Consider the following 26,484-nt stretch of genomic DNA (forward strand, 5'->3'; position numbering starts at 1 on the left):
CCTGGATATTAATACAGTGGTACCTCTAGTTACAAACATAATTCATTCCTTAGGTCCATTCTTAACCTGAAACTGTTCTTAACTAGAGGATGCTTTTGCTAATGGGGTCTCTTGCTGCTGCTGCGCTGCCAGCACACAATTTCCATTCTCATCCTAGGGCAAAGTTCTCAACTCGAGGTAACTCTTCCAGGTTAGCGCAGTTTGTAACCTGAAGCGTTTGTAACCTGAGGTGTTTGTAACTCAAGGTACCACTGCATTAGATTAAGCTTGCAGCCTGCTGGAAAATTTAGATGCACCTATACTAAGCTTTAAAATTGAGAAAAGTTCTTCTGTAGCCCTCAAAGAAACCCAGCCCATCTAGACCTACAGTTCATAATGGCATGCTTTTTGATGCCACACAACCATATTCCATGTGTTCATTCTAAAGTAAGCACCACAGAGTTCAATGGTGTTTGTTCCTACAAAAGTGTATATAGGATTTCAGTCTTATTCAAATTTTATGGAAAAGAATAGTCTCCCCAAGAAACTTCCTGATATCAAACAATTTTATATTGTTTGGCTTGTGAACAATTTGGAGCCCATGGCTTGTTGCTGTTAACTTCAAAACATGAAAATCATATCTTAGTATTGTGTATCTGAGGCCCACTAACCACTTAAGAAACTGGAAGAGAAACTATTTGACCTTATGAATAATCTGCAAGTGTATGAAGATACGGTTATCATCATTAAACTTCTATTCAAAAACAAAAGAGTGGGCATTTGAAATGTTTCCTACCCATATTGAAAGGATCTCCTTGAACAGTAGGTGAAGGACTCCGTGTTCCTTGAAGAAAAGGATCAGTGGTGGCATTTGATGAACCAAGAAAAGAACCTAGAAGATCAGGGGCAGGCTTCTTGGGACTACTGCCAAATGGGTCAAAGGCAGCTGCTGCAAGAACAACATATTTGTTCTATTAAACGTGTATCCCATTCACCCCAAGTCCACTATTAAGCTGTGTTCCTTTACTCCAGAGCAAACCCATATTACTCCTAACCGTTTTGTACATAAAAATAGGATACAATTAGGGAAGAGATTAAGGATATGCCATCAAATCAAGAACTATAGAAGACAAAGACTCATGTAGATGTATTGATTACATTGCTCCATCTTCTGGCGGAGGAAGGAGCAGGAGAGGCTGAAACTAGAGTGACAACCTTCTTCCACACGCACGTGAAATTGGGAGTTTATGGGAGAGTGTTTAAATTTCAATTCGGGCAACCAAAAAAACAATCAAGAAGGCAAGTTTGCTCTTGATTTGCATTTGGATCTTTCTCGTTATGTTCTGCAGCTCTCTTATTTATACCAACTGTTTCCTCCAGAATGTACATAAATTTCACTAGCACACAACTTCAGTGAGTTCATTCACTTTTAGCATTTCAGTACTTTCTTCTCATGTTTCCTTTCTGTTTGTGTTCACTGTGAACTAAGATATTTCTTCTTATCTTCTAAATTTAGTTACGAGGCTAGAATCATAGAATCATAGAATCATAGAGTTGGAAGAGACCACAAGGGCCATCGAGTCCAACCCCCTGCCAAGCAGGAAACAAGAAGGTTTAAGGAAAAGCAATTCTGACACAAAGAGGAAGCATTTAAAATGCATCTTGCCTCTTATGTACCCAGAAGGTGCCCCTGAGCTGTTGTGATGCCATGTTCAGGTGTTCTGTCAGCTCAAGGTGAATGTGTCAGTAATGTCAGTACACAGCAGGTTTTGTGACAGATGTTCAGAATCAGGTTGAACGGAAGAAAGCTTCACATAGGACCAAGAAACAGGAGGGGCTTTGTGTCATCAGAAAATTTGGGATAGGCATAGTGCTAAAAGGCAGGTAACTAAAAAGCAGAGAAGAGAGCAGGAGTGGGATAGCAAGTGGGAGGTAACAGAAGCCTAGGAAAATGGGGAGTGGACCCAGGTAGAAAGAGAAGAGAAGAAAATAGCAAGAGAATCTGTTAAAGGGACAGAAGCAAGTCTGTGAGGATAGCAAATAAACTTTGATAGACGTATGGGCAGGGACTGAATTTCATGCATTGATTAGGATTATGCAGGCATCTTTAACTGCATACCAATAGTTGTTTATCAAGGTTTTTCATTTTTAAGGACAGAATAATGTGATGAGTTTTAATAAAAAACAGCAATTTCTAAATGGTTCCTGTTGCAACACACGTAAACGTGGAAAAATATGGCACATTCCCCCCCTGCAGTGCCCAGTTGCTATTGGATCAAAACACTAACAACAACAGCACTCAATCAGTGTTGGGGGTGGGGTGAGGGGATGACATAGGACTGCTGCCAGCATGCGCTAAGGAAGGATAGGCATTTAGCATGCTGTCACAATCAGAAGCAAGCTGGCAGTTGTGATTACGTGCTAAAAACTCAGCATGTTCCACTGGCAGCCACAACATGCACTACCTCCTTGGCATACACTATGGGGCTGAAACAGAATCCGGTAAACAATAAGCATGGCTGTTTTGTCTAGTTAGGGGGATTTCAGAGTTTCTTACAGAAAACAAGTGACCAGAATGACTTGAGATAATAAAGGATTTGTGACTGATACAACAAGAAATTTCTTGTTCTCATAAACAAAGGCTTGAGTTCTCACAACTGTGAATGGAAGGGAGTTCACAGAAGGGGGCTTTCTCATTCTCCCATTACATCTTCAGCTTCCTGCACCCAGCAAAAAGGTTCTCACCTGGGTCAGGAGACTTTCCTGAGAAGTGGGGGATGGGACATCACAGGAGCACCAAGGGCAGGAGGAAATTTCCCAAATTTGAAAACACACAGAAAGTTTTCTCCCATTAACAATTCTCAGAACCAAGCCAATGGTTACTCCAAGTTAATAATCATGAAATAATACTATCTGAATCTTGATTGTAAAAATGAGAAACTAAAATTGACAGCTTAGGCTACCGTAACTGTTAATATAAAACAGCATTTATCTTTCTTAGAATTCTTCAGTTGTTTAAGGGTTTGTTTGTACAATCTTAAGTTCACTTTGCCACATCAATTTGCATTTTTTAAAAGTCCTCATTAATATTTGCCATCCTTTTAGTTCTTGTGATACTATTTTTGCACATTTCCCCTAGTGTCATATATGTTATTGTTAACAATATATACATGTGGTACACATTTCAAATGTGAACTGAACTGAGTTTCTCCCCCATTCCTAGTAGAAAGAGAATCCTATTTAGAAATGATTGCCTAGAAATTTTTTTAGAAGGTTTTGGGTTTTTTAAGTGTCACAATTAGGAGTTTTTACCTTCTCCTACTCTTGGGGACAGAGATGGGGATGCTGAAGCTGCAGACCGCCGTGGGGTGGATTGTGTGGATCCAGTTCCACCCATCTGAAATACATCCTCAACAGCCGACTGTCCACCTTGAGTTGGTCCTCCAGAGTTACCAACCCCAAAGATATCACTCAGCAAGTCTGAGTTTGAGGGCGGTGCGGCAGGTGCTGCTGGGAAGTTCTTGCTCATAGGACTGCCTTCCAAGCCTAAAAGATCGACATCCTCTGGGGGGGGTGGAGCTGGTGGCTCTTGATGCTTCTTGGTATGCTTTGGTGCTCCATGGATTTTGTCACTGCTGGTGTTACTATGCTGACTGGAGAGGGATAAGAGTTCATCATCTGACTGCTCACTTTCTTCATGCACCAGTGCCGCCCGGTCCTCAGAGCTGGGATGAGAGCTACTTCTCTCCAGTTTTTGATCTAAGTGGCCAAAAGAAGCTCAAGATTAGCTAGTAGTTCTGTTGATCCTTCAGTGCTGGATACAAGGGGGGAAATACCCCTTCTCTCTCTCTCTCTCTCTCTCTCTCTCTCTCTCTCACACACACACACACACACACCCCACATGTGGAAGTAAACACTATCAGCAATAGCAACGTTTACACTTAACCGAAGTACACACAATGGACAACACAAAATTGGAAACGCACAGTGCTGACAGCACATTGATTTTCCAAGGGGCATTATTACAGTCAACTGCAATGATGAGCGCAAAATAAGCCTGTCATGAGAACTTTGCCAGAAGCTCTGTGAAGTGTGATGAGCCCATGAATACTATGCATGTCTATATGCTGTCCAGTTCTTTCCTACGAGTCAAGAAAATGCTTATGCTTTGCCATGGGGCCATGTAAACACAGCATTCCCGAGCTCCTTGGGGACAAGAAATGAGATAAGGGATAGAAGAAAACTAGTATGTGAATTATGAGTTCTGAAAAGATATGTTACCCATACCTTGCCAGCTGAGAGATGTCAAGAATGCACCCTGCCCCACATTCTTCAGGTTATCTTGTGGCGCATCTACAGGACCTCTACCTATAATGTACAAAGCGTCAAGGCATACCAAAAATGTGTGAAATAAATGGCCAACTTTGGCATTTTCATTAAAGTCAAAACTGCAGCACTAAAACTGTAGAGCTTTTACCTGCCAAGGCGAGGGTGTCCTGGTGTTCCTGGTGCGATGAGAAAAGAATGCTGGGATTGATATCTTTTGTTGTGAAGTTTTCCCATGGAGGTGTTAGATCAGTCGGTCTATCAGCAGAATCTATTTCTATCTCCAACATGACATGGAACAGCGGGGGGTACTTGTCTGACGAGTCGCATGCATCCAATTCAGGTCTAAACATTGACAGAAAGTTCTTCAAATTAAAATAAAACAGTTTGAAGATATCATGTTAAAATCAAATATTGAGCCTGCATAGGATGAGCACAAAGAAGTACTTGATATGGCTGAAATATGTCGCATTCTATATATGTAAAGTAAGTTTTACAGAGTGTGACATCCTAGTGGACAGGAGCAATGACAAATTATTACCTTAGTGGGTTTTTTTACTTTGTGCTCTCAATCTGAAGTATTTAAAATCTCAGAAGAAATTTCTGATTGCAGATGAAGAGGATAGTTTGGATTTGTAATTCTAGTCCAAATGGGTTCAAGGAGTATTTAATAGTGATCCACAGCGACAGGACACCTACCTTTTATTTTAGAGCATGCAAAATGAAAGTTGATTCACATTTAACTTTCTCCCTGATAAAAAGCTATTTCAGTTCAAAACATGTTGTGCCTCAGTGAGCAGAGTTGTATTAAAGGGCTCCTTTCTGCTACTTCAGAAATCTTGAACCAGCTCTAACATGTATAGAAGCCTTGGGCTAGATGTAGCAGATTAAGTTCTTGCTGTTGCCACAGCCATCCATGTTCTAGCCCATTTAGCAGGCATTTAGCAGGCATGCTACTGATGCTACCAGTGTTTATCTCCTTGCTCATCATAACAGTGGTTGGCTTCTTCAGGAAGCAGGCAAAACAAGAGAGCCGTGGCTGAAAGAACTGGCATTAGCTGCTCTGGTGGCTTTGCAAAGATGAGAGCAGCTATCTGCTATGGCTCTCACATGCAGGGGCTGGTTCACAAGATGCTAATTTAACCTGCCTACTTCACAGACACCTGGAGGAATGTACTTTGCTTAGTCTTGCTGACCACTTGTGTTTTAAACATTCAAGTCATGATCTACATGACTTGTATGGATGGTCCTGCCCTGGAGCAGAGGGATAAATTTAGAGCATAATGGTCCCTTGGGCTTTACAATTAAGTACTATGGAGAGAAAGTTAAGAATTTTCACATATGAGTTTTAATCTCAGCCTTAACTTCAAACACATCCTATTTTGCTACTAGGAGAAGTGGAACATTTTCATGCCAGGGAACAGAACATCTTACTCACTAGTAAAATTACAGTGTCTAGAAGGCAAGACTTCTCTAGTTTATTTTAGAATATTCCATAATTAAGGAGCAAAATCTTGTTGCATTATGAGGTAGATCTATGACAACCAGTTAAGTATACAGGCTTCTCTGTGGATTTTGTTTCTGGGCTTATGCAGGCCTTCTGCTTGAAACAAAACTCTAATGTGCCTGAAATCATGGGATGAAGCAGGAGAATGCCCGGTCTAGTATCTACAACCTTCGCTAACGAGGTTTTAAAAGCATGCATTGCTTTTGCAATGAATTATATTAAGATAAATAGGGAACTACATGCTTCATTTACTCAAACTCCTGAGATTTCTATTGAAATAGGTGTTGCTTGATTGCATATCAACACTTATGGGTGTTGCTGCAATAATCCATATGCAGCTAACTGCTCAGAACACAGCATCATTTCTAGTCATGAGATACTTACTTATTGAATTTTAATACCGTTGTTCCCAGGGCTATAAATCCAGTGTGAAACTGAATCTGGAATATTTGTGTGTTCGTCATCTAAAAGCAAACATTAAAACACAATTTTAAAATCAACCCCCCTCACAAAAATAAAATATTTGGTGTATAGTATGCAGGTATTAGTAAATTAGATTGTAGCAGGCTTAAACAGTTATTTTGCAAATTCAAATCCTTCATTATAACAAAGTGTGAAAATATTTCATTGATGAAGACATACTTTTGGATCAGGGTTAGGAAATATGTATCTTTCTATTGCATTCAATTCTTACAGTGGGGGGAGAAACAGAAGCCCATTTGCCCTGCTTACCATGAGTACATAAAATGTAATGATATCTGAGTCATAAAACATGATGGCAGTCCCTCCTAATATTCATGTGACTAAGCAGAATCCAGACATGAATGAAGCATACTGCTCATGGTATAGAATTATTCTGTACAATATAGAATTATTATCACTTTTATGTTATCAGTAATAACATAAATTCTGACTTAGTTCTGCATGATCTGTCCACCCCGTTTGGAAAGGGAATGGACTATGCATAATAAGAATTTGTGTGTTGTTGTCACCACATAGAGGGATATTACTTTGTGAAGACCGTTCAAGTTTCTCCATAAGTTTCTGAACTGGACTGTAGTCTAAAGTGACATCAATACTTGTTCAGCAATATTATTAGACAAACTACCAAACATCTTTCAATAAGTAGTATCACTGCCTCGTTCTTATTTTGCTTCCATATCTCCCAGTTTTTTTTTTAAATGGGTGTACTGCAGAAAAAGGAACATCTGTTTTCTTTTTGGTCTATTTAGATGAGCTGAAAGAAAAGCAGTACCAAGCATTACCCCCCCCCCAAGTATTGGAATAAAATTCTCTTGATAAAGTGAATGTCTTGAAAAATATCAGGAAACTATTCTCTTTTTCAGCTGTCTCTTCCCTTTTGAGATTTGACATCAGCAGCTGCTTTTGATCTTCTCATTGTGTCTTTAGATTTTGACACCCCACTGTTACCTCACCACAGTATTAAAGAATCTGGAGTTGTCTAACCACCCCCCACTTGTTTAGCTTTACATTCAACAAATGCATCAAGTCATACTTTAGCTTGAAGTCGTCCCCCAATGGTTGATCGCATATGGTAGACAGAAACCACTACGTCGCCATGGACAGTGACTCCTAACGGAATTACAACTTTTCCTTCTTGAATACGGAATTCCCTAAAGAAAAGTAAAATAACTTTTAGTTTACAACTCTTGTAATATTAATCAGAACTGTCAAAACAAAATTCACAGTGACCTTACCCCACACCCAAGTACTATACCACTCTACCCAGTAGAAAGAGTAGGTTGGGCCAGTTAACAAGAAGGAAGTCTTGGTTTGGCTGGTTTGTTTACCTTCCTTCTCTTTCACAGCACAAACTACAGCCTATGCCAACATCCACCAATGTACTATATGCAGAAAATGCACAAAATTTGAAACAGTCCATAGTACAAAAATCAAAACTTCAGAGGCAAAACATTATCCCTATTTAAGCATTATGTATCTGTAGGTGCCCAATGTGTGAAGGGCCCATCCAGAACATGGCCAACATGTATGATGGCAGCGCTTCCCAGTTCATGTGTGATAAGAGTCAGTGTGGAGATAGGATGCCCCTACACACATATGCATTGGGAAATCCTGGCTCCCATCCAAATAGCCACAGCTGTATTGACACAGGCCCAAGCAGATACCCATACCTATATTTCAGACTGGTGTTTATCACGTATCAACCAGGGGATGCAACCAGCATGTTTACTGGTGCCTGGGGGCATAAGTAGCTTGTGTGCTCTAGATAGCTCCTTCCCCTGCTTTGTATATATGGGTGCAGAAGTATTCTAAGTAAACACAGTGGCACTCACTTCATTCTTTCATACTCTTGGGAGGTCGTGAAGATTCTGGTTTCTCCAATAAGAATGTCACAGAAAGGCCGGCAGCCAGTTCTCTGCTTGTTGAAACAGGGCACTGGACTGAAGAGGACTGATTTGATAGTTAGAGGCTTGCAGTGAGGTTGAATAGGTTTGTCTGCTATTAGATCACAAATATATCCTACATACCTGCAATGAGAAAAATAATTTAGAGGGGCCCATTCATATTACTGCTTTGCTGAGGTCCTCTTCCGAGGGTCTTCTGCTGGTTCCCTCACTGGGAGAAGTGAAGTTGCAGGGAACCAGAAAGAGGGCCCTCTTGGTAGTGGTGCTCTCCCTGTGGAATACCCTCCCTTCAGATGTCAAGGAGGTAAAGAATTACACAACTTTTAGAAGACCTCTGAAGGCAGCTCTGTATCAGGAGGTTTTTAATGCTTGATGTTTTTATTATGTTTTTTGATATGCTGTAAGCCGCCCAGGGTGACTGGGGAAACCCAGCCAGATAGGCAGGGTATAATAATAATAATAATAATAATAATAATAATAATAATAATAATTGCATCTTTTAGCTCTATAAAAGTATTTGGGGTTTCTCAAGTTGCAGAATCTAGTATCTTCAATAGTAGAAATCCTGCTGTCAAGGAACATGAATGCTATGTCTAATTTTAAAATATAAGATTAGAGATCTCAGGGGCAAAAATCCCATGAGGAGAAAGCAAATATAACATAAGCATCTTACAGATGCAATCCCTGGTTGCAGTTCTGTTTGAAAGTTGCAAAAGGATTTGGCTCTTCTCTCCCCTGACAACAGGACTACTACCAATTGAGTGTAAAAAGAGGTCCTAAGTTAATATTCCCTTAAAGTTCAGAATAGGGGTCAGGAACCTGTGGCCCTCCAAATGCTGCTGGATTACAGCTCCTCATTGGTGGTAGGGATACCACATTTTGAAGTCTTGATGCTCTTGTGATTGTCAAAAACCCAGGGCTTCAGATTACTAATGACTAAAAATTATTATTCCCACTTATACTGGAACAGTCTAATTTATACCGGACCAAAGCAATTTAGGAATACTTGTGTTTTGGAATGCAGCCTTAGGAACCCAGTGGGAAGCCCTAGCTGAAAGCATTTGTTTTGCTGAACTGTTGCCAATCTGCCTTCAACCAGTCAGTGACTGGATAAAATGAATTACCACTGATTTCAGTGCAGATACATAGCTTTAAACAGACAGGAAGGGTGGAACTGAATAAAATCTGACTCCAAGAAATAAAGAAACGGAAAGTCACATTTCATGAGTTTAGACATTTGGTCCGTCGGGAAAACTTACCTTCTGTGGGATGGCCAGAGTACTATTCCAGGTCTCTTTGAATTTAACAACTGAATGGCAGGAATTGGATTAGAGAAGAGATGACAGAAACAGAACATTGCACTGACCAGGACTGCTGATGCTACACGACCATCCTGTCAAATAAAACACAAGAGCATCTATCAGGCTAATTAGAGGGGAAGGTTTGCCAGTTTCTATGTAATGCATACAACATTATTTGATCAAGGTTCTCTCAAGGTAGAAGTTTCCTGGCTTTAATACTAAATTCATACAGTAGCAATTGAATGCAAATACCATTAATGCCCCCAAAACACTGTATAGATACAACTCAAAAGCCAGTGACATCCACACAATTAATTCTGAGGATCAATACAGAGTCTATGAAAAACTGTTTCTATTAAACCATCAGCAAAACCTCTTCCTGCATCTTCCAGCCTCCATACCAGCACTGCATTTCCCTAGCAACTACAGTAGTGGCTCTAGTGTGGAGACTCTCCATGCAATTGAGTAGGCAGATGTGGCAAGAAGCTTGTCAACATTGTAGCAATGCCACAATGAAACAGTTTTTATTTATCTCCACACTGGCTCAGTAACCCATGAATCAGCCTTCTGTTCAGCTGAGATTTACTCAGAAAGGTACTTCTGTGTCCCTGACAGGCTGGAATTTATATTCCTTTTTATTTCACTTTTTGTCTTTGTTGTTGGGGTACAGCATCAAGCATATTAGTAAGACTGTGACTTTTAATCAATTAGGCTTACTAAAAAGTTATCCATAATTAATTGATCTTTAAAAATAAATATATGCAGGCAGAATCCAACCAACAGGTCCTGTCAGCGCAAGGATTTACAGTTGCACAACTCCCCCCACCCTCTTATCTCACTTTGTGCACCCTCCCCAAATCTGCTCCAAGAAGGTTGAGAGAAGAACTACAAAATATTTAGGGCACCACAATCAAATAATTTCACTGACAACAAGTGACTTAATTGGATACCACTATGCACACTTTATTGTACACCACCATGAGCTTTTAAAAATGAGTCAGCAGTTTCTCAGTTCCTCTATAAACAAGCTGTTTTGTGATCAGACTTTTCTTGAAAAGTGGTTACTTACTGCCTGACTTACCATACAGTGGATGACACAAACATTTTTGGGATTCTGCTGCAACCAGTTATGCATGTTCTTACATACAGCATAGAGGTTATGGAGACTTGGTGCTTGTCTAATTGGCCAGCTACATTCAGATACCTAAAGAAGTCACAAAGTAAGGAAAGGTTAATTTGAAATTTCATAGTAACATGCAAGGTCATCTGCTCCATTCATTTTAATGGACAAGCTGTCCCTTTAAGCACATTTCTCAAACATTTAACAAAGGGTTGCTTAGCAAACATAAAAATTCATGATTTGGAAAGAAAAGATTCAAGTCTTTTCTGTAGTTTACCCCTCACAGCTAAAATTCCCAGCACCCTAAACCAGGCATAGGCAAACTTGGACCTCCAGATGTTTTGGGACTACAACTCCCATCATCCCTGACCACTGGTCCTGTTAGCTAGGAATGATGGGAGTTGTAGTCCCAAAACATCTGGAGGGTTAAGTTTGCCTATGCCTGCTCTAAACAAACAACAGTTCCCAGAATAATTTGGAAGAAGTTGTGGAAGTTCCTATACTGATTTACAAGGCCCTCAGACCCTGGATACCTTAGGGATTGACTGATACCTTAAGTTCCTGCCTAATCACTGAGGTCTTCAGAGGAGTCACTGTTAATGGTCCCCCAAGGCTTGGGTGCACAGCTCATATCTCTTAGGAGCTGTGCATTCAGTGTTGTGGGTCAAATTTTGTTTCAAATTTGCAGTTTAGGTCAGGCATCCACTGAAGACTTCTTTTATTATTCCAGCAGGCATTTTAGTTGAAGTTTTTTTAAATAGTTTTTAAAATTTTGTTTTATTTAATCTTCTGCACACCACTTAGAGATTATTGTAAATTAAACTGTATATAACTTGTTGAAACAACAATATTAATAATAATAATAATAATACTGTACTTTAAATGTATGGTGTATATGCATGCAGCCCTGGTGTTTTGAGTACTGTAAATACAGTCTGTGCTTGCATAGCACACAATAATTCAGCAGCTACCCAGTTAACAGTAACAATTTATTACAGAATTCAGGAATTAAAACAAAATTTTCAGGCATGGCTTTTAAAAAAAAATGATCATACTACTTTGAAAAATACAGTATATTTAATAAAGAGAGAGAGGTCAGCTAACCAAATGAAATTGATATAACTGCAAAGAGACCTGTGGCAACTAAGGACAATGGCTGCAATTCTGTGTACAACTGGGCTGCTTACATCTCACTGAAAGCCACAAGATTAAGGCAGCTTAAGCTAATACATGAGTTTCCATGAACAAGAACTTTCTTCTATTATTGAGGCACAACAATATAAGTGCCTGCCATTCTTTAGCACTGCAGCAAAAGAACTCTCTGTGCGAATTTAGATAACACCACAAACAGAATAATGAACAGTGAAGAAGATACACTGGAGGGGCATTTGCCCAGAAAAACTGCCTAAAACTATTTTAAATAATATTAATAATAATTAAATAATTTAAATAATAATTAAAGTAGCTCTTCTGAAATATGCATTCCTTTTTCTGCATGCTTGACTAATAAGTGCTCTTTGTATCAAGTATACACCAGTCCCTAGCATTTTGTCTACAATGTATTACAAAATTCCAGCTTGCATGCACCCACATTCTTCTGTGGTAGTACACCTCATAAGTCTCAGTGGTATTTGTTTCCAGTAAGTGTATTTATCCAACTTGGGGCAAAGCCCTGCCATTGTTCTTTAAGACTCAAAAGCTGCATTCACATGGCAGTTTATTCCATTTTCATGACACTTCCCTAAAATCTAATTTCCATATTATATAAAAGCAGCTTGATGTAAAAGCTACTTCCAGAACTATAGTGGATTATAGTAGAATACAGCACAAGTAAAGCAATTTCCACGTTATTTCCAAGGGGATTTTTTAATGGAAGCATATAACATCCTAACAAAAACTGTCCTAACAATACACAAACTAACCAAATATCAGTAACACAGCACCATATAAATATCAGCAAATAACAAAAACTTAGTACAGGCTCCATCCAAAAATGTAAGTCCATCAGAACAACATGGTCATATGATATTGGTTAAAAGCAGGCAAAGAAGTACCCATCTGAACCTCCACTGAGAGGCTTTAATTTAGGCATCTCTTTTTTCCTTGTGAAGTTGAGTGGATGTAGCTCACCAGTAGAGCACCTCTTTTGCATGCAGAAGGTCATAAAGATAACATGCCTAATAATATAAACAGAGCTAACACCCTGTGATAGTCTGGGTCAAATCACAGTACCAGCAGAAGTAACTTACTCTATTATGAAACCTTGTAGTACGGTAAGACTTCGGTGACAAATTGAAAACTGTATAGTGGTCAGGATGTCTTGTATCCAAGAACGTCCGTACATCATCAATATGATTCCTAAATCCTAGTTCAACTCCTTCACCAGGAAATGACATCACTATCAAGACATGAAAAATGTAAGTTTACATTCTAAACCAGAAAAGATACAAGATTGACAATTAACAAGTCTAACATGACTGCATTGCTACATGGAGGACTGCTTCATTGTTTGAAGTAACTCACACACTTACCAATAATTCTTGAGGTAATGTAAGAAATATCTAGTTCTCCCTTGGTGTAGCTATTTTAAAAGACAGGAAAATAAATGCTGGTTAATACACACACCAAAATCAACTGAATTTTTATAGATGTTCCATGTCCCATTAAGGCCTATGCACAAGTCTTCCCTGTGTCTGTAAAGTAATAATCATATTTGCTCAGCAAAGAGACAACTGCAGCATCCTGTAATGCACAGCATTTCCCCATATTTTGGGGATGCACTATGCCCCTGTGGTTCCTCTCCGATTGCTGGATTCATATTACTTCACTTCTGACTATGCAGCGGAATCTCTCTCTCTCTCTCGTGCAATTATGCAGATATTTCATGTCAATTAGCTATTGATTTTAAACTGGCCCTGCACCAGAATGCGTTAAGAGATGATGAACCAAAAATATATTTTTATATGTATACCCCTCCTTTTCTTCTGTCCTGGAACCTAAGGTGCTTTAAGACAGTGTTTCCCAACCACTGTTCCGCGGCACACTAGTGTGCCGCGAGATGTTGCCTGGTGTGCCGCGGGAAAAATTAAAAAATTCGAAAGATTTTTTTTTACAGTCAAATTTTCGATTGGGGCGCCGTCACTAGATGACCCCTGGGGTTCCCTCCCTCCCTCCCACTCAGCGCCTCCCTCCTCCTCCTTCTCCGGGGAGGCCCTTCCTGGCTCTCGGCCAAGGCTTGGCGGCTGCCACTCACTCACTCGCTCGCCCACCCATCCCTCCATCCCTGCACCCGGCCTCTCCCCCTCCGTCCCTGGCGCGGGGGCTGCCGGGATCTGTAGTCCCCTCACCCTTGGGCTCCGCGCCCGCGCGGGGTGCGCAAACTACGTTTCCCAGCGTGGCCCGGCGGGCCGGGCGTTTTGTTTGAAGCGCTCTTCTCCCGGCCATGGAATGAGCACAGCGGCGGCGGCCGGGCAGGCAGGGGCTCTTCCGCGCAGACCCCGCGCAGCCTGCCTGCACCCCCGCGGAGATCGGGCGGCAGGATGGAGCCCGGGGATCCCCGCGGAGGCGGAGCGGCGGAGGCTGCCCCCCAGGTAGGGCTGCGTCGGGGGGGGGGGTTATTTTTGCAATGCTGCATCCGTGTCGGAGGGGACGCATCGGACCGCGGGGAGACCCCTTGGCGGGCGTGCAAGGCAATGCATGCGTGCAGGCGTTGCATGGAGTGCAGTGCAATGCAATGGCAACGCGGCGCCCTGCATGCATGCATGCAACTTCCACCGGCGCTCCGGACTTGGCAGGTGAGGGGGGTCCCCAGTGGGCGGCAGAGAGAGCCGGGAGGGCGAAGGGGAGCCGGGGGGGAGCAGCGCTGCTCCCCGAGCCGAGCCCGGGGGGAAACTCGTTGCGCCGGGTATTGGAAGCGGAGGCTGGCGGGGGCCCCTCACCTGCAAAACCTGGTCGCCTCTCATATATTTCGTGCATTGCATTCATCGCCCGCTTTCTCCTCCAAGGAGCTCCCGGGGGCGCGCGTGGTTCTCCCCGTGTTATCCTCGCAACAACAGCCCTGCGAGGTGGGTCAGGCGAGTGGCCCAAGGGAGCACCCAGGGATTGTCCTGGCCAGGTGGGGTGATTTGAACCCTGCTCTCTGCCCGGTCTTCGTCCTCATTTAGCCCCCACATGTGCATGACTGTGCATGACTGAGGTTTTCCCCCCTCGTCTTGGCTATGGTGTGAGTCTGTGCTGTTAATTAATGGGGTTCTGCCTTCGGAGAAGATGAGCCAGCCCTCAAGGAGGTGATTATGTAATTTGCTAGCAATTCATGTCCCTCCCGGCGTGACGCTGCGCGCTGACGTCACGGGGCTGTAATGGTGGTGTGCCTCGAGATTTTTTTCATGAAACAAGTGTGCCTTTGCCCAAAAAAGGTTGGGAAACACTGCTTTAAGAAATAGTTCCCATGAGCTTTCTCTCTTGCTCTCTCTCTCGCTCTCTTTAAGGTAACAATAAAGTATATGAGGGACGGGAAACCTGTGGCCTCAGATGTTGCTGGACTCCTTCTCCCATAAACACCCACCAGGAAGTACAATAGTCAGGGATGATGGAAGTTGTAGCCCAGCCTCTGGGATGGCCACAGTTGCTTCATCCCTGAATTGGTTGCTTCATTCCCTTTCACTCTCACGACTCTGTTGGAAATATCTAAAATCTCAAACTATTTTGTAGTATTAGAAATTAGGTAGTTAAAAAAAGAAGTCTACAAAGCTTATCCTGGGTCTTTATTTGTAGACAACTGCATATACAGTGGTGCCTCGCAAGACGAAAAGAATCCATTCTGTGATTCTCTTCGTCTAGCGGTTTTTTCATCTTGCGAAGCAAGCCCATTGACGGATTAGCGGATTAGCGCTATTAGCGCTATTAGCGGCTATTAGCAGCTTTTAGCGGCTTATCTGCTGATCGGATCAGCTGATAAGCGGCTTAGAAAAGGGGGGGAGGGGAAAAAACCAGCAGCTAATGGCAGCTAAATAATTCAATAGATAGTATCCAAGAATGTAGTTCTGTTAGGACAAGGATCCCTGGGCAGCCAAGAAAACTTCCCCTCCCTCTTCTTTTCATTCATGCTCCCTAAATCTCTTCTGGGTTTTCCCCAAAACCGCTGGAGTAAATTTAGGGAGGGCAAGTTCCATTGTGCAAACAGGAATTCTTGCACTAAGGGAACTACTTTGTTGGACACCACCTATGGTGTCTACTCAACTAATATTAAATGTTCCTTTACTGTTTCAGTACATTTGACACAAAGAGCATAATGACAGAAGGGCCTCTTAGAGCAAGAAAATGGTGGCTGCAGGGGTTACTTTGAACATTAGTAAAGAAGCTGCCTCATGAATTTGTGTTCATGGTTACCACCAGCTTGAATACGGAAGATCTCAGCTTTCAGACAAATCCCTTACTTTTCTGTCGAATTCCACACACTTTTAGACCAAGTTAAGGATGCAAGAAGAGCCTTCTGGATCAGGCCAGTGACCCATCTAGTCCAACACCGTTCTCACAGTGGCCTAACCGATGACTATAGAAAGTCCATGAACAGGACCTGAGGACAACAGTGATTCCAGTAAAAGGGCATTCGACAGCAAAGATAGAATAATAGCCATTGGGGTTAGCATCCACTGATAGCCTTAGCTTCCATGAACTTCTCTGACCCTCTTTTATGGCCATCCAAATTGGTAGCCAGCACTGCTTCTCATGGGAGTGTATTCCATAGTTTAACTATGCACTGTGTGAAAAATTGTGTTCTTTTGTCTGTCCAGAATCATCCAGTATTTAGCTTCACTGAAAAGCTTCTCTCTATATACTTTCTCCACACCATGCAAACTTTTATAAATTTTTGTCATGTCACCTCTTCTTGCCTTTTCTCTAATTTAAAAGCCCCAAATGCTGTAACCTTTCCTCACTGGGGATTTTTTTCCTATCCGCTTGATCATTTTGGTTGCCCTTTTCTGAACCCTTTTCAGTTCTACACTAACCTTTTTGAGGATATTCATTTCCAAAAAGTGAATAATTTATGGATAGAGAGAAATTCTTCTTCCTGTCTATAACTCAGGGTCTACTAGTGGTTTTGACTGACAGTAAGTTCAGAGCAAACAAGTGGAAATAAAGCATCACTCAGTACAGAGTTAATTTATGGGGTTCACTTCCACAGGACGGCTTCTAAAAGGAGGTTTGGACAAATTCATGGAGGATAAGGCTATTGATAGCTAATTAGTTATGATGGCTAAAGGGAACTGTTTCATATCTAGAAGTATGCTCCTGAGTATCAGCTGGAGAAACAAGAGAAAGGGCAAGTTAGTAGCTCCATGCCTTCCTTGTGGGCTTCCTGGAGTTTGCCACAGTGGCTTGAGGGCCATCATAATATTATTCAAACTTCAGGCTTCCACGTTTTGCTTTAGTGAATTCAGCTTAATTCACAGCAACCTTTTCTGTTTCCCTCCTAAGATCTCACCAGGGTGCTAAATAATCCCTTTGTCCAAGCCTACTAAAATCTGATTATTTCCCTGTGACAGGGAAATAATTACTAAGCTTACTATTTTGCTAGGTGAGCTCTCCAGGGCTTTTGTTTCATAGTACCTTGCAACAGATTGCATAACTTTCGTAGAAGTGTCTTTAAGAGTGTCCTTCAAGTTATCCTTTAAGTTGCTGAACAGTCTCCCTGCTCCTCCTTTCATCATGTCTAACAGGCCTCCCCCATAGTTAGACTCTATGTCCGGAGACGAGGCACCTTAAAAGAAGAAAACCAGACATAAGACAACACACACACACCACATTGCTTTGCTGGAGATTTACCAACCACCACAAGCACCAGATCTTAGCACACATCAGCAGCAACAATGCAGCTTCCAGTAGAAACGAGCAAATGGAGATGTAAATGCCAACCAAGTTAGTCTCAATCTCTGGTAAACAGCAGGATGCACCAGAGTTATTTAACTGTGGTAGTGACATAACCAAAGAATGTTACCATTTTTGTTTTAGCGGGGGGGGGGGGGAAGGTTAATAGAATTTTCCCTGGAAAGCAAAAAATCAGATTAAATGGTGCAAAAAGAGAGGCTACCAATGACACTGCATGGTCACTACAAAACCAGGCACATATGAGGAGCACCAGTTCTGCAACAAACACTGTACTGTACTGTTTTGTTCTGTTCCATGTGGGCTGGACAGAATCAGAGGTGAATGTACCTGAAACAGAGAGAGACTAGCAACAGAAAACAGGGTATCACAGAAAGAAGCATTTTTCAGATAGGAAAGCCTGTTTTTGGGTTGCTGCTCAGCAGGATGTACTGCAGGAGCCGAGACAGCTTTCAGAGGCAGGTGTTGATGTGACAAAGCCCATCTGAGTCATTATATCACTAATGCATGGCTTGCTAAATACAGAGCCACATGTCTCAAGTAAAGTTGCAAGGTATTTAAAAGAATGGTGCTCTAGGTCTGTAGCTGTGTTACTTTTGATTTTTAAAAAAGTCATATGGAACAAAGGCATACTATCAACCATGCCCAACTCTGACAAATGCAAAATAATTTCTGTTTATCAGTCTATTTTCCCTGGACAGTCTAAGCCTGTGACATCAGATATTTTCAGCATTTGAATACACTACCCATTTAAAGAGAATTTAACAGAATTACATTGCGAAATTCACACTCTGACATGTATCCAGACATTGGGTTCTTATGATCTGAAACTCAGCGGTGATAAATTCTGATAGCAGACGCAATGATATCCATGCAGAGAGAGAGCATTCTAACATCTCTCACTCTTCTTATGCAAGTTCCCCTACTTAAAAGCCCATTGCACAGCTCTCTTTGAACCATTTTGTCAATCTGCAATTTGTTTTGTGGAAGCTACACCACATATATTGAGTGAATGACTGCATCAGCATTCCCATTCACTTCAAAGGAGGAAACAGATCCACAGAGTTGAATGGGCAATGGATCCTTGGACTGGAGCATACATGAACACAAAAGAATAAAATAAAACAAAGGTGTGTTTGTAACAGCACAGCTGCTAATTAAGAATGAGCAAATGGGTGCAGATGTACACAGCAGTATGTGTAGGTGCCCTAATGGAGTGCTCGGTCCCCCACTGGGCCACCTTTGTGCTATTTATTCCAAGGCAGGTTCTTCTTCCACACCTTCTTTGCAAGCACCCAAAAGCTAACTGTTGTTGTGTTTCTGGGCAGTAGCCTCTTCATCAGGGGTCCACAGATTCCCCCTGCAAATGCTTACAGAGAAGGTGTGGAAAGCCTGCCTTGGAATTAACATACTGGCCACAATGCTGTGCACCAGGCAGCACAGTGTAAAGCTCTACTAAATACTAGGGACCTCTCCATAACACTCTGTGTGCTTAGCATTGCATCTACAGATTTGAAAGTGCTTTATGCATAGCCAAGAATATAGCCGGGATCCAAAGAGCCTCTTGGGCATAGCTAGTGCAATTGGTTCTTCTTTCCACTTTTTCAACAGAGACCACAAACAATTATGTAGTACACCAGTTATAATCTAGTTAACTCTGAACTTTTTGGTAAAGAACTGCTACTTTGGTTGTGAAATAAGACTAGGATATTTGGTAACAGGCATGCTTTCCTAAGTCAGTTGCTAACATTTAATTGGAAGGATTTTTTTTATGAAATGCAGCTGCTTGTGATAACTGCCTCTGTTAATAGCCTTATCTACACCTTTATGAAAGTCTTAATTGCCTTGTACATTGTTGTTTTATTCTTCTATGGTTTACGGACCTTAATTAGATAACACAATAACAATAAATACTGTTCTGATTCTAATAGCCTTGATGGCAGAATAAGTTATAATCCTGCATGATTTCACCTACCATAGAAAAAGGGAGGCGGAATGTTTAACTTTTCTCATTACCTTGACATTTCTATCAGCTTGTAACTGAAGCTTTATGTGGACTAAAATCTTTTATTTATTTACTTTTTCAAAGTATTATCTCACTAGCAAAAAAGCAATTAAATTTGTGCTTAGAACTGTCATTTAAACGACAATACGAAACACAGTCAAGGGCAAAACTGTAAAAACAAGCACTAATGATGCAATGGCAAAAGATGTGCAAGCGATCTGGCGGTGCTATTCAGTTCTTAGAAACAAAGAGGCTTATGAAATGGACTCTTCTGTTTTAAAAAAGGAGAAAGACAGACCAGACATTGTCTGACAGATTGTTTTGGCTTATTTTGTTTTCACTGATACAGAGATATCTCTTGGCTTATTGAAAAGCAAATATAAAAAGACAAGAGATGTTAACTTCTAGAAAAGCAAAGAATACTTTGCTTACTTCAGTTGATCACTGCTAGCTCTTGAGATTAATCTGTGAGAAACCCAACTCCAAAGGTCTTATCTTCATTGACGTTTCCTGGTCTGAAGGTATTTTGGACTAATTGAATGGTCAGTGTTTTGTAAATGAATCTAGTTTTGTCAATCAAATAGAGGATGTTTGTTCTCATAGTCCACCCTGCAGCTATAAAGTTTCAGAAAGCAAATTTAAAGTGATATTTTGCATTTCTAGATTCATTTCAATTGGGGTTTAGGCCCGGTTTTGGCACAGAAACTGCTTTGGTCACCCTGTATGATAACCACCATTGGGAAAGAGACAGCAGAAATGTGTCCCTATTAATCCTCCTCAACCTCTCAGTGGCTTTTGATACTATCAACCATGGTAACCTTCTGGAGCAGCTGTCCAAGTTAGGGGTGGGTAACACTGCTTTGCAATGGTTCTTTTCCTACTTGGGTGATCATTTCCAGAGGACGCTGCTTGGGGAGTGCTCTTTGGCCCCATGGAGCCTTCAATGTGGGGTTCTTCGGGGTTTGATTTTATCCCCCATGCTGTTTAGCATGTACATAAAACCTCTCACATTCAGAGTTTTGGATTATGCTGTCAGCAGTTTGCTGGTGACACACAGCTCTACTTCTTCTTTACATTTGCAGGCATGGGAGTGGGTGTCCTGGACTTTTGTCTTGCCTTGCTAATGGGCTGGATGAGAGGCAACAAACTGAAGCTCAATCCAGATGATTGAGACTAAGACACTGTTAGTGGGTGTTTCCATAGACCAGATGGATAGGAGGTTGCCTGTTCTTGATGGTGTTAAACTCCCGCTGAAGGAGTGGGTACACAGCTTGGGGGTACTCCTGGATCCATTGCTGTTGCTTAAGACTCAGGTGGAGTGCCTTCCATCAGCTTCAGTTGGTGGCCCAACTGGACAGGAATAGCAAAACTTCTGCTGTCTGTACTCTGGTAAACTCTCGGCTAGATAACTGCAACACGTTATACATCAGGCTGCCCTTGAAGACAGTTCAGAAACTTCAGCTAGAGTGCAGAATTTAACAGCCAGGTTGCTCACCAGGGCAAGATGGTTTTGAGCATACTACACCAATCCTGGCCAAGCTGCATTGGCTGCCAATTAGTTTCTGGGCCCAATTGAAAGCACTGGTTTTCACCTATAAGCCTTAAACAGCTCAGAACCATCTCAGAACCACAATATTTCAAGGACCACTTCACCCCATATGAACTGACCCAGAACTTGTTATCCTCATTTGAGGCCCTTCTTTGTGTGTCTCCCCTACGAGAGGCCCAGAGGGTGGCAACAAGAGAACAGGCCTTTCCTGCAGTGACTCCTCATTTGTGGAATGCTCCTCCCAGAGAGGCTCAGCTGGTGCCTTCATTATATAGCTTTAGGTGCCAGGCAAAAATGTTGCTCTTCAACCATTACAAAAGATTGCCAATGTCCGCCCCTAGGGCCTCAGATAGCAATTATATTGAAATCACTGCTACCAGCACCCCAAAAAACAAAGCACACCATGGCAAAACAAAATTATCTGCTTATGGTCATCAGCACTGCTTTATGGAAATCAGTGGAAATGTTTTTTCCTACCTGTTCAGAATCTGACAGGTGCTGATGGTAAAGAACTGTACAGTCTTCTACATACTCTCATTTGTCTAGTTATTACAACTGAATTATTAGAATTTTTAGCAAGGCCTGCAGAAGATGTATTGCTAGAAGTAATAAACTGGAAATATGCATGTGCCTTTATCATAAAAAGGAAGATAATTAAATTCATAGAAGTACTAGAACTGGTATGCAATGCCTATAAATTTCAGAGAGTAGCTCACCATAGACAGTTTTAAAATTAGAATAGCTAAATGAATGAAAATAATAAAAATGAAGATATTCTCATGTATTTTTTTTAAGCATGAAGGATTGCAAGAATTGATAATAGCTTACAATGCAAAATCTTGAGAGCAGGGAAAATATATTATCCCAGGAGCAGTTTGGGGTCAGAAGCATTTTTGCTAGTGATCAATTGAACAATGCATCCACACACACCAGCTATTGCAGAACAAATGCAGCAGCTTAAACAACTGTATAATATTCACCACATGGCTTTTATATTCAAGCATAAATTGCTATCTGTTTTATGCAACATGCCTCTTTTCATTATCCTGGTGCATTCAGATTGATTACTTTGAAAGTATACTCGCTATGCAGTATGCATACAGTAAATTTGAAGCGGACATAATTGTAGTATGTTGGTCTTTTTTGATGTTAAGAAGTCCCTTAATACCCACTGATCATTAGGTATAGACTAAGCAGTTGAAGGATCTGGTAGATGCTCACAGAACTGGTTTTCAGTAGTTCTTTGCATTCTGGGCTGAGTTACCATCTTGCCTTTCTGCTAAAAGCAAGGAAGGGAGATGGAAAGACACAAGATACCTAGAGGGAACAAAGCTCTTCATGGAGAGAAAGGAATCTGCAGCAGGCTAAGTCAGAGGCACTTTGGTTGAGACAATGGAAGCTACATAGAGGAAGTGGGTTTGGAAATTTCTGGCTGCAGTTAGGTTAATCTATGTCCTGCTAGGCCTGCATATGCATCGCATGCTGCAGTTATAGTATTTTGTATGCACATAGAAATGTAGCCATGATGTATTAGAAGTGATATTAATGCCCTTACCAGACTGCATAGGGGGAAATGTAACATAGTCCGGAGTTGTTCAGGACCTTATATGTTAGTAGTAGAACCTTAAAACTGGTTCAGTGATTAAAGGCAGCCAGCACATATCTTTTAGCCCTAGTGTGATATGTGCTTGATGAGAGGCATCACTCACCACTGGGGTTGTGGCATTCTGCACCAGCTGCAGCCTCCAGACCAGCCATGAGGGAAGGCACACATAGTGGCCAAATTATCCCTGTTCAGGAAAGGATATACTGTAGTTGATGTACCAGCCAAAGCTGGTGATAAGCACTCTTCACCATTGAGGTCACCTGAGTTTCTATGGACAAAGATGATCCCAAGAGCATTCCTAAGCTTCATACCTGTTCCTTCAGAGTGAGTGTGACCCCATCTAGAAAAGGCAACCCCCTCTCCCAGTTCTTAGACCTGTTGCTTAGTATTCCACACTTTAAAAACTAAATAAATGCCAATTCAAAACAGCTGCAGTTTCATACAATGCATAGCATGGCAGGTTTGCCTCTCAATGGCAATGTTTTCTAGTAATATGTTACCCATGATTAAAACTGCAGTATCTTCCCTGGGAGAAAGTCTCACTGAATTCTATGGAACTTGCTTCCAAACCGAAGTATATGGGATGGCACTGTTAGAATCTGTACTGACAGCATCATTGTCCTCACAAGGCTTTTTAGCTTGGTAGAGAGGCAAAAAGAGGAGGCATATGGTGGTGTATAGAATTATGTCTGTAGAGAAAGTGGACAGAGAATTTTTTTTGTTCTCTGAATAAAACTAGAACTGGGTCGCTCAAAGAAGCTGAATGGCAGAAGACTAAGGACAGAGAAGTACTTCTTCCAGCAAGTAGTTAAATTATTAAATTCACTGTCACAAAATGTGGTAATGGCCTCTGTCAGGGGATGGTTAGCTGCTTGTGCTTAAAATTGTGCCCCTTCAGAGTTTGTGCGACCCCACAAACCTCTGTGTGTGACAGAGCTCCTCAGACATGTCTGCTCTAGTCACTAGTAGAGTCTGACAGTGGCTGTCTGCGGAAGCGCTTCCAGCAAAGAAGTTCCTTAACGGAAACGCGTCTCCTGGACTCACGACGTGGCAGCTTCCGGCGCAGCATGGGTCTCCCTGCAGTTGCTTCTGACACCTCCCCGCTATTTTCGCTCGAAGTGTCTCTCACCCCTTTCTCTCCCCTGCTGCTTCCTGCCTGGGCTGCTGCGTCTCTCTCAGCATTACTGAGATCCTCCTCCAGAGACCCCGCGCTCCCCCTGCTGGTCCCTGCTTTGGCTGTTGACTCTCTCCCAGTCTCTGGGAGCCTTACCACTTCCCTTTCCTCCGATGTCAGTTCCCTGACATCCACCTCCCCTCCAGGGCCCCCCTCTCCCCCGCCCCTACTTTCTCCTCTGGGCGGTGAGGAGCTGAAACCCCTAAAAGAATCCTCTTCATCTTCAGACGTCTCGAACAATTCCCTCCATCGGTCTTCGTTCCGACTCGCTGAATCCTCCTCCACCTCGGAATCAGCGAACCCCTCCAACTCTTCTTCGTCGTCGGTGGTGGCGAAGTATTCCCTCCTGAACCTCGCCACTGGCTGGGGTTTTCTAGGGAATCTCTGATGAAAAGTTTCAATCAAAACCTCGTCATCTACCTCCTCTGCCCTGACCCAGGTGTTTTCCGACTCCGGCTCCCCTTCCCACATTACCAAATACTCTACTTGCTCTCCCCTCCACCTGGAATCGAGAATCTCCGCTACATGGTAGCTGTGTTCTTTTTCCTCCATAGCTGGTCCCCTATTGACCCTCCCCTCTCTGTCCCCTATATACGGTGACAGCAATGATCTGTGGAACACTGGGTGCAACTTCATGTGGTTCGGTAACCGGAGTCTGAAAGCCACTGGGTTGACCTGTTGCGTGACTTCAAATGGGCCCAGTCTTTTGGGTCTTAACTTCTTACAACCTCCTTTAAATGGTAACCCTTGGGTGGACAGCCACACCTGGTCCCCCACCCTAATGCTTTCCCCTTCCCTTCTGGTTTTGTCTGCCTGCCTCTTATATTCCTCCTTCGCCCTGTTTAAATTAAGTTGGAGCTGGCGATGGATCGCTTCCATTTCTTCAACGAACTGTTCTGCGGCAGGAACGCTCCAGTTCTCCCCCTCCCCCCCTGGGAAGGCTCGGGGATGACACCCGTGATTGGCCAAAAAAGGGCTCATCCCCGTGGACACGTTCTCTGCATTGTTATAGGCAAATTCTGCCAACGCCAGCTTCTCCACCCAATCATTCTCTCTGTCATTCACATAACACCTCAAATATTGCTGGAGGACACCATTAGCTCTTTCCGCCTGCCCATTGGTTTCTGGATGACGGGCAGTGGAAAAATTCACCTCTACATGCAATAAGCTCATGAGCTTCCTCCAGAACCTGGAAGTAAATTGTTTCCCTCGGTCCGAAACCACCCTCAAGGGGGCACCATGCAACCTAAACACATTTTCCACAAACAATTTAGCGGTTTCTTCTGCTGTGACCGCATGTGAGCAGGCTATAAAGTGGGCCATCTTGGTTAACAGGTCTACCACAACCATAATGGCTGTCTTCCCTTTGGACCTGGGCAGATCAGTCATGAAATCTATTGCCACTGCCTCCCATGGTCTTTCCGGCGTGGGTAGTGGTTCTAATAAACCTGCCGGTGCCCGCCTCTCCCCCTTGGCTCGTTGACATCGGTCACACCCTCTCACATATTCCCGCACATCTTCCCTGACCTTGGGCCACCAGAATTCCCTGGTAACCAGCCACATGGTTTTGTGTTGCCCAAAATGCCCTGCTGTGGGGCTATCGTGCAGTTGCTTGAGTACCTTTTCCCTCAATTCCCCTTCAGGTATGTATAACGCTCCCTTGTAGTACAACGCCCCGTTTCTCTCCTCAAAACCCCCGGGTTTGTCTCCCTCCCTCCTGAGACCCCTGAGTTTGTCCTGGGCGTATTCATCCTGCACCGTTCCCTCTACCAGTTCCCTTTGCCCCACCAAAGCCGCCCCACACACCCAGCGGTCCTCGGGAATAACATGGGTCTCTTCGGGTGCACCCTCTCCCTCCAAATATTCAGGTTTGCGTGAGAGAGCGTCCGCCCTAACGTTCTCCGGGCCTGGTACGTAACAAATCTCAAAGTTAAATTTGGAGAACTCCTGGGCCCATCTCAACTGCCTTTGGTTGAGCACTCGCGCAGTTCTCCAATACTCTAGATTCTTATGGTCCGTGCACACTTGCACCTTCTGTTGTGCACCAATTAGTAGGTGCCTCCATCTCCGGAAGGCCTCATAAATCGCAAGAAGTTCCCGGTCGTGCACCGTGTAGTTTCTCTCAGATTTGTTCAGCTTTCGCGAAAAGAAGGCACACGGTCGCCACTCTGACCCCTCCTTCCCCGGCTGCAGAAGAAGCACCGCCCCTATGGCTCTGTCCGAAGCGTCTGTTTCGACCCTCAGCTTTTTTTGTAAATCCACATGTAGAAGTTGTTCGTCAGAGGCGAAGGCCCTTTTCAGTTCCTCAAACGCTCGCTCCGCCTCCCCCGTCCAAACAAACTTCTTTTTGCTGCTGAGACAGTCCGTGATGGGCGCCGTCAGGTGGGCGAAGTTTCGGATGAACTTACGATAAAAGTTTCCAAACCCTAGGAACCTCTGCACATCCTTCTTGGTCTTGGGTGTTTTCCATTCCAGCACCGCTTGAACCTTGCCGGGGTCCATGGCCAACCCCTTGTCTGACAAGCGGTACCCCAGGAATTCCACCTCCTTGGTATGAAACTGACACTTTTCCAGTTTCACCCACAGTCTGTTGGCTTGCAGCCTGCTCAACACTTCTCTGACGTCTCTCACATGTTGCTCCTCAT

General features: G+C 42.8%; 1 protein-coding gene and 1 long non-coding RNA gene across 6 annotated transcripts in view; one reads left to right on the top strand and one right to left on the bottom strand.

Moving 5' to 3' along the window:
- LOC309534981 overlaps positions 1-26,484 on the top strand; it is a 131,822-nt gene that overhangs the window by 11,607 nt on the left and 93,731 nt on the right. The window lies entirely within an intron of this gene.
- The window catches only part of DNAJC6 (DnaJ heat shock protein family (Hsp40) member C6), a 55,654-nt gene that overhangs the window by 9,511 nt on the left and 19,659 nt on the right, over positions 1-26,484 (bottom strand). For 2 of the 5 annotated variants that reach the window (XM_082227554.1, XM_082227550.1), the window contains 12 exons: positions 17,230-17,380; positions 13,152-13,201; positions 12,870-13,018; positions 10,570-10,704; positions 9,459-9,592; positions 8,128-8,322; positions 7,329-7,446; positions 6,197-6,276; positions 4,457-4,650; positions 4,267-4,347; positions 3,292-3,738; positions 776-928 (listed from right to left, as the gene is read on the bottom strand). In XM_082227554.1, coding sequence (XP_082083680.1) covers positions 776-928; positions 3,292-3,738; positions 4,267-4,347; positions 4,457-4,650; positions 6,197-6,276; positions 7,329-7,446; positions 8,128-8,322; positions 9,459-9,592; positions 10,570-10,704; positions 12,870-13,018; positions 13,152-13,201; positions 17,230-17,380 — 1,887 coding nt within the window. The remainder of the gene's footprint in view (positions 1-775; positions 929-3,291; positions 3,739-4,266; positions 4,348-4,456; positions 4,651-6,196; positions 6,277-7,328; positions 7,447-8,127; positions 8,323-9,458; positions 9,593-10,569; positions 10,705-12,869; positions 13,019-13,151; positions 13,202-17,229; positions 17,381-26,484) is intronic. The other 3 variants (XM_082227551.1, XM_082227552.1, XM_082227553.1) reach the window with 3 other exon arrangements.

This window comes from Podarcis vaucheri (genome assembly GCF_965113315.1).
Source record: "Podarcis vaucheri genome assembly, chromosome: 6".
NCBI classification, from domain to species: Eukaryota; Metazoa; Chordata; class Lepidosauria; order Squamata; family Lacertidae; genus Podarcis; species Podarcis vaucheri.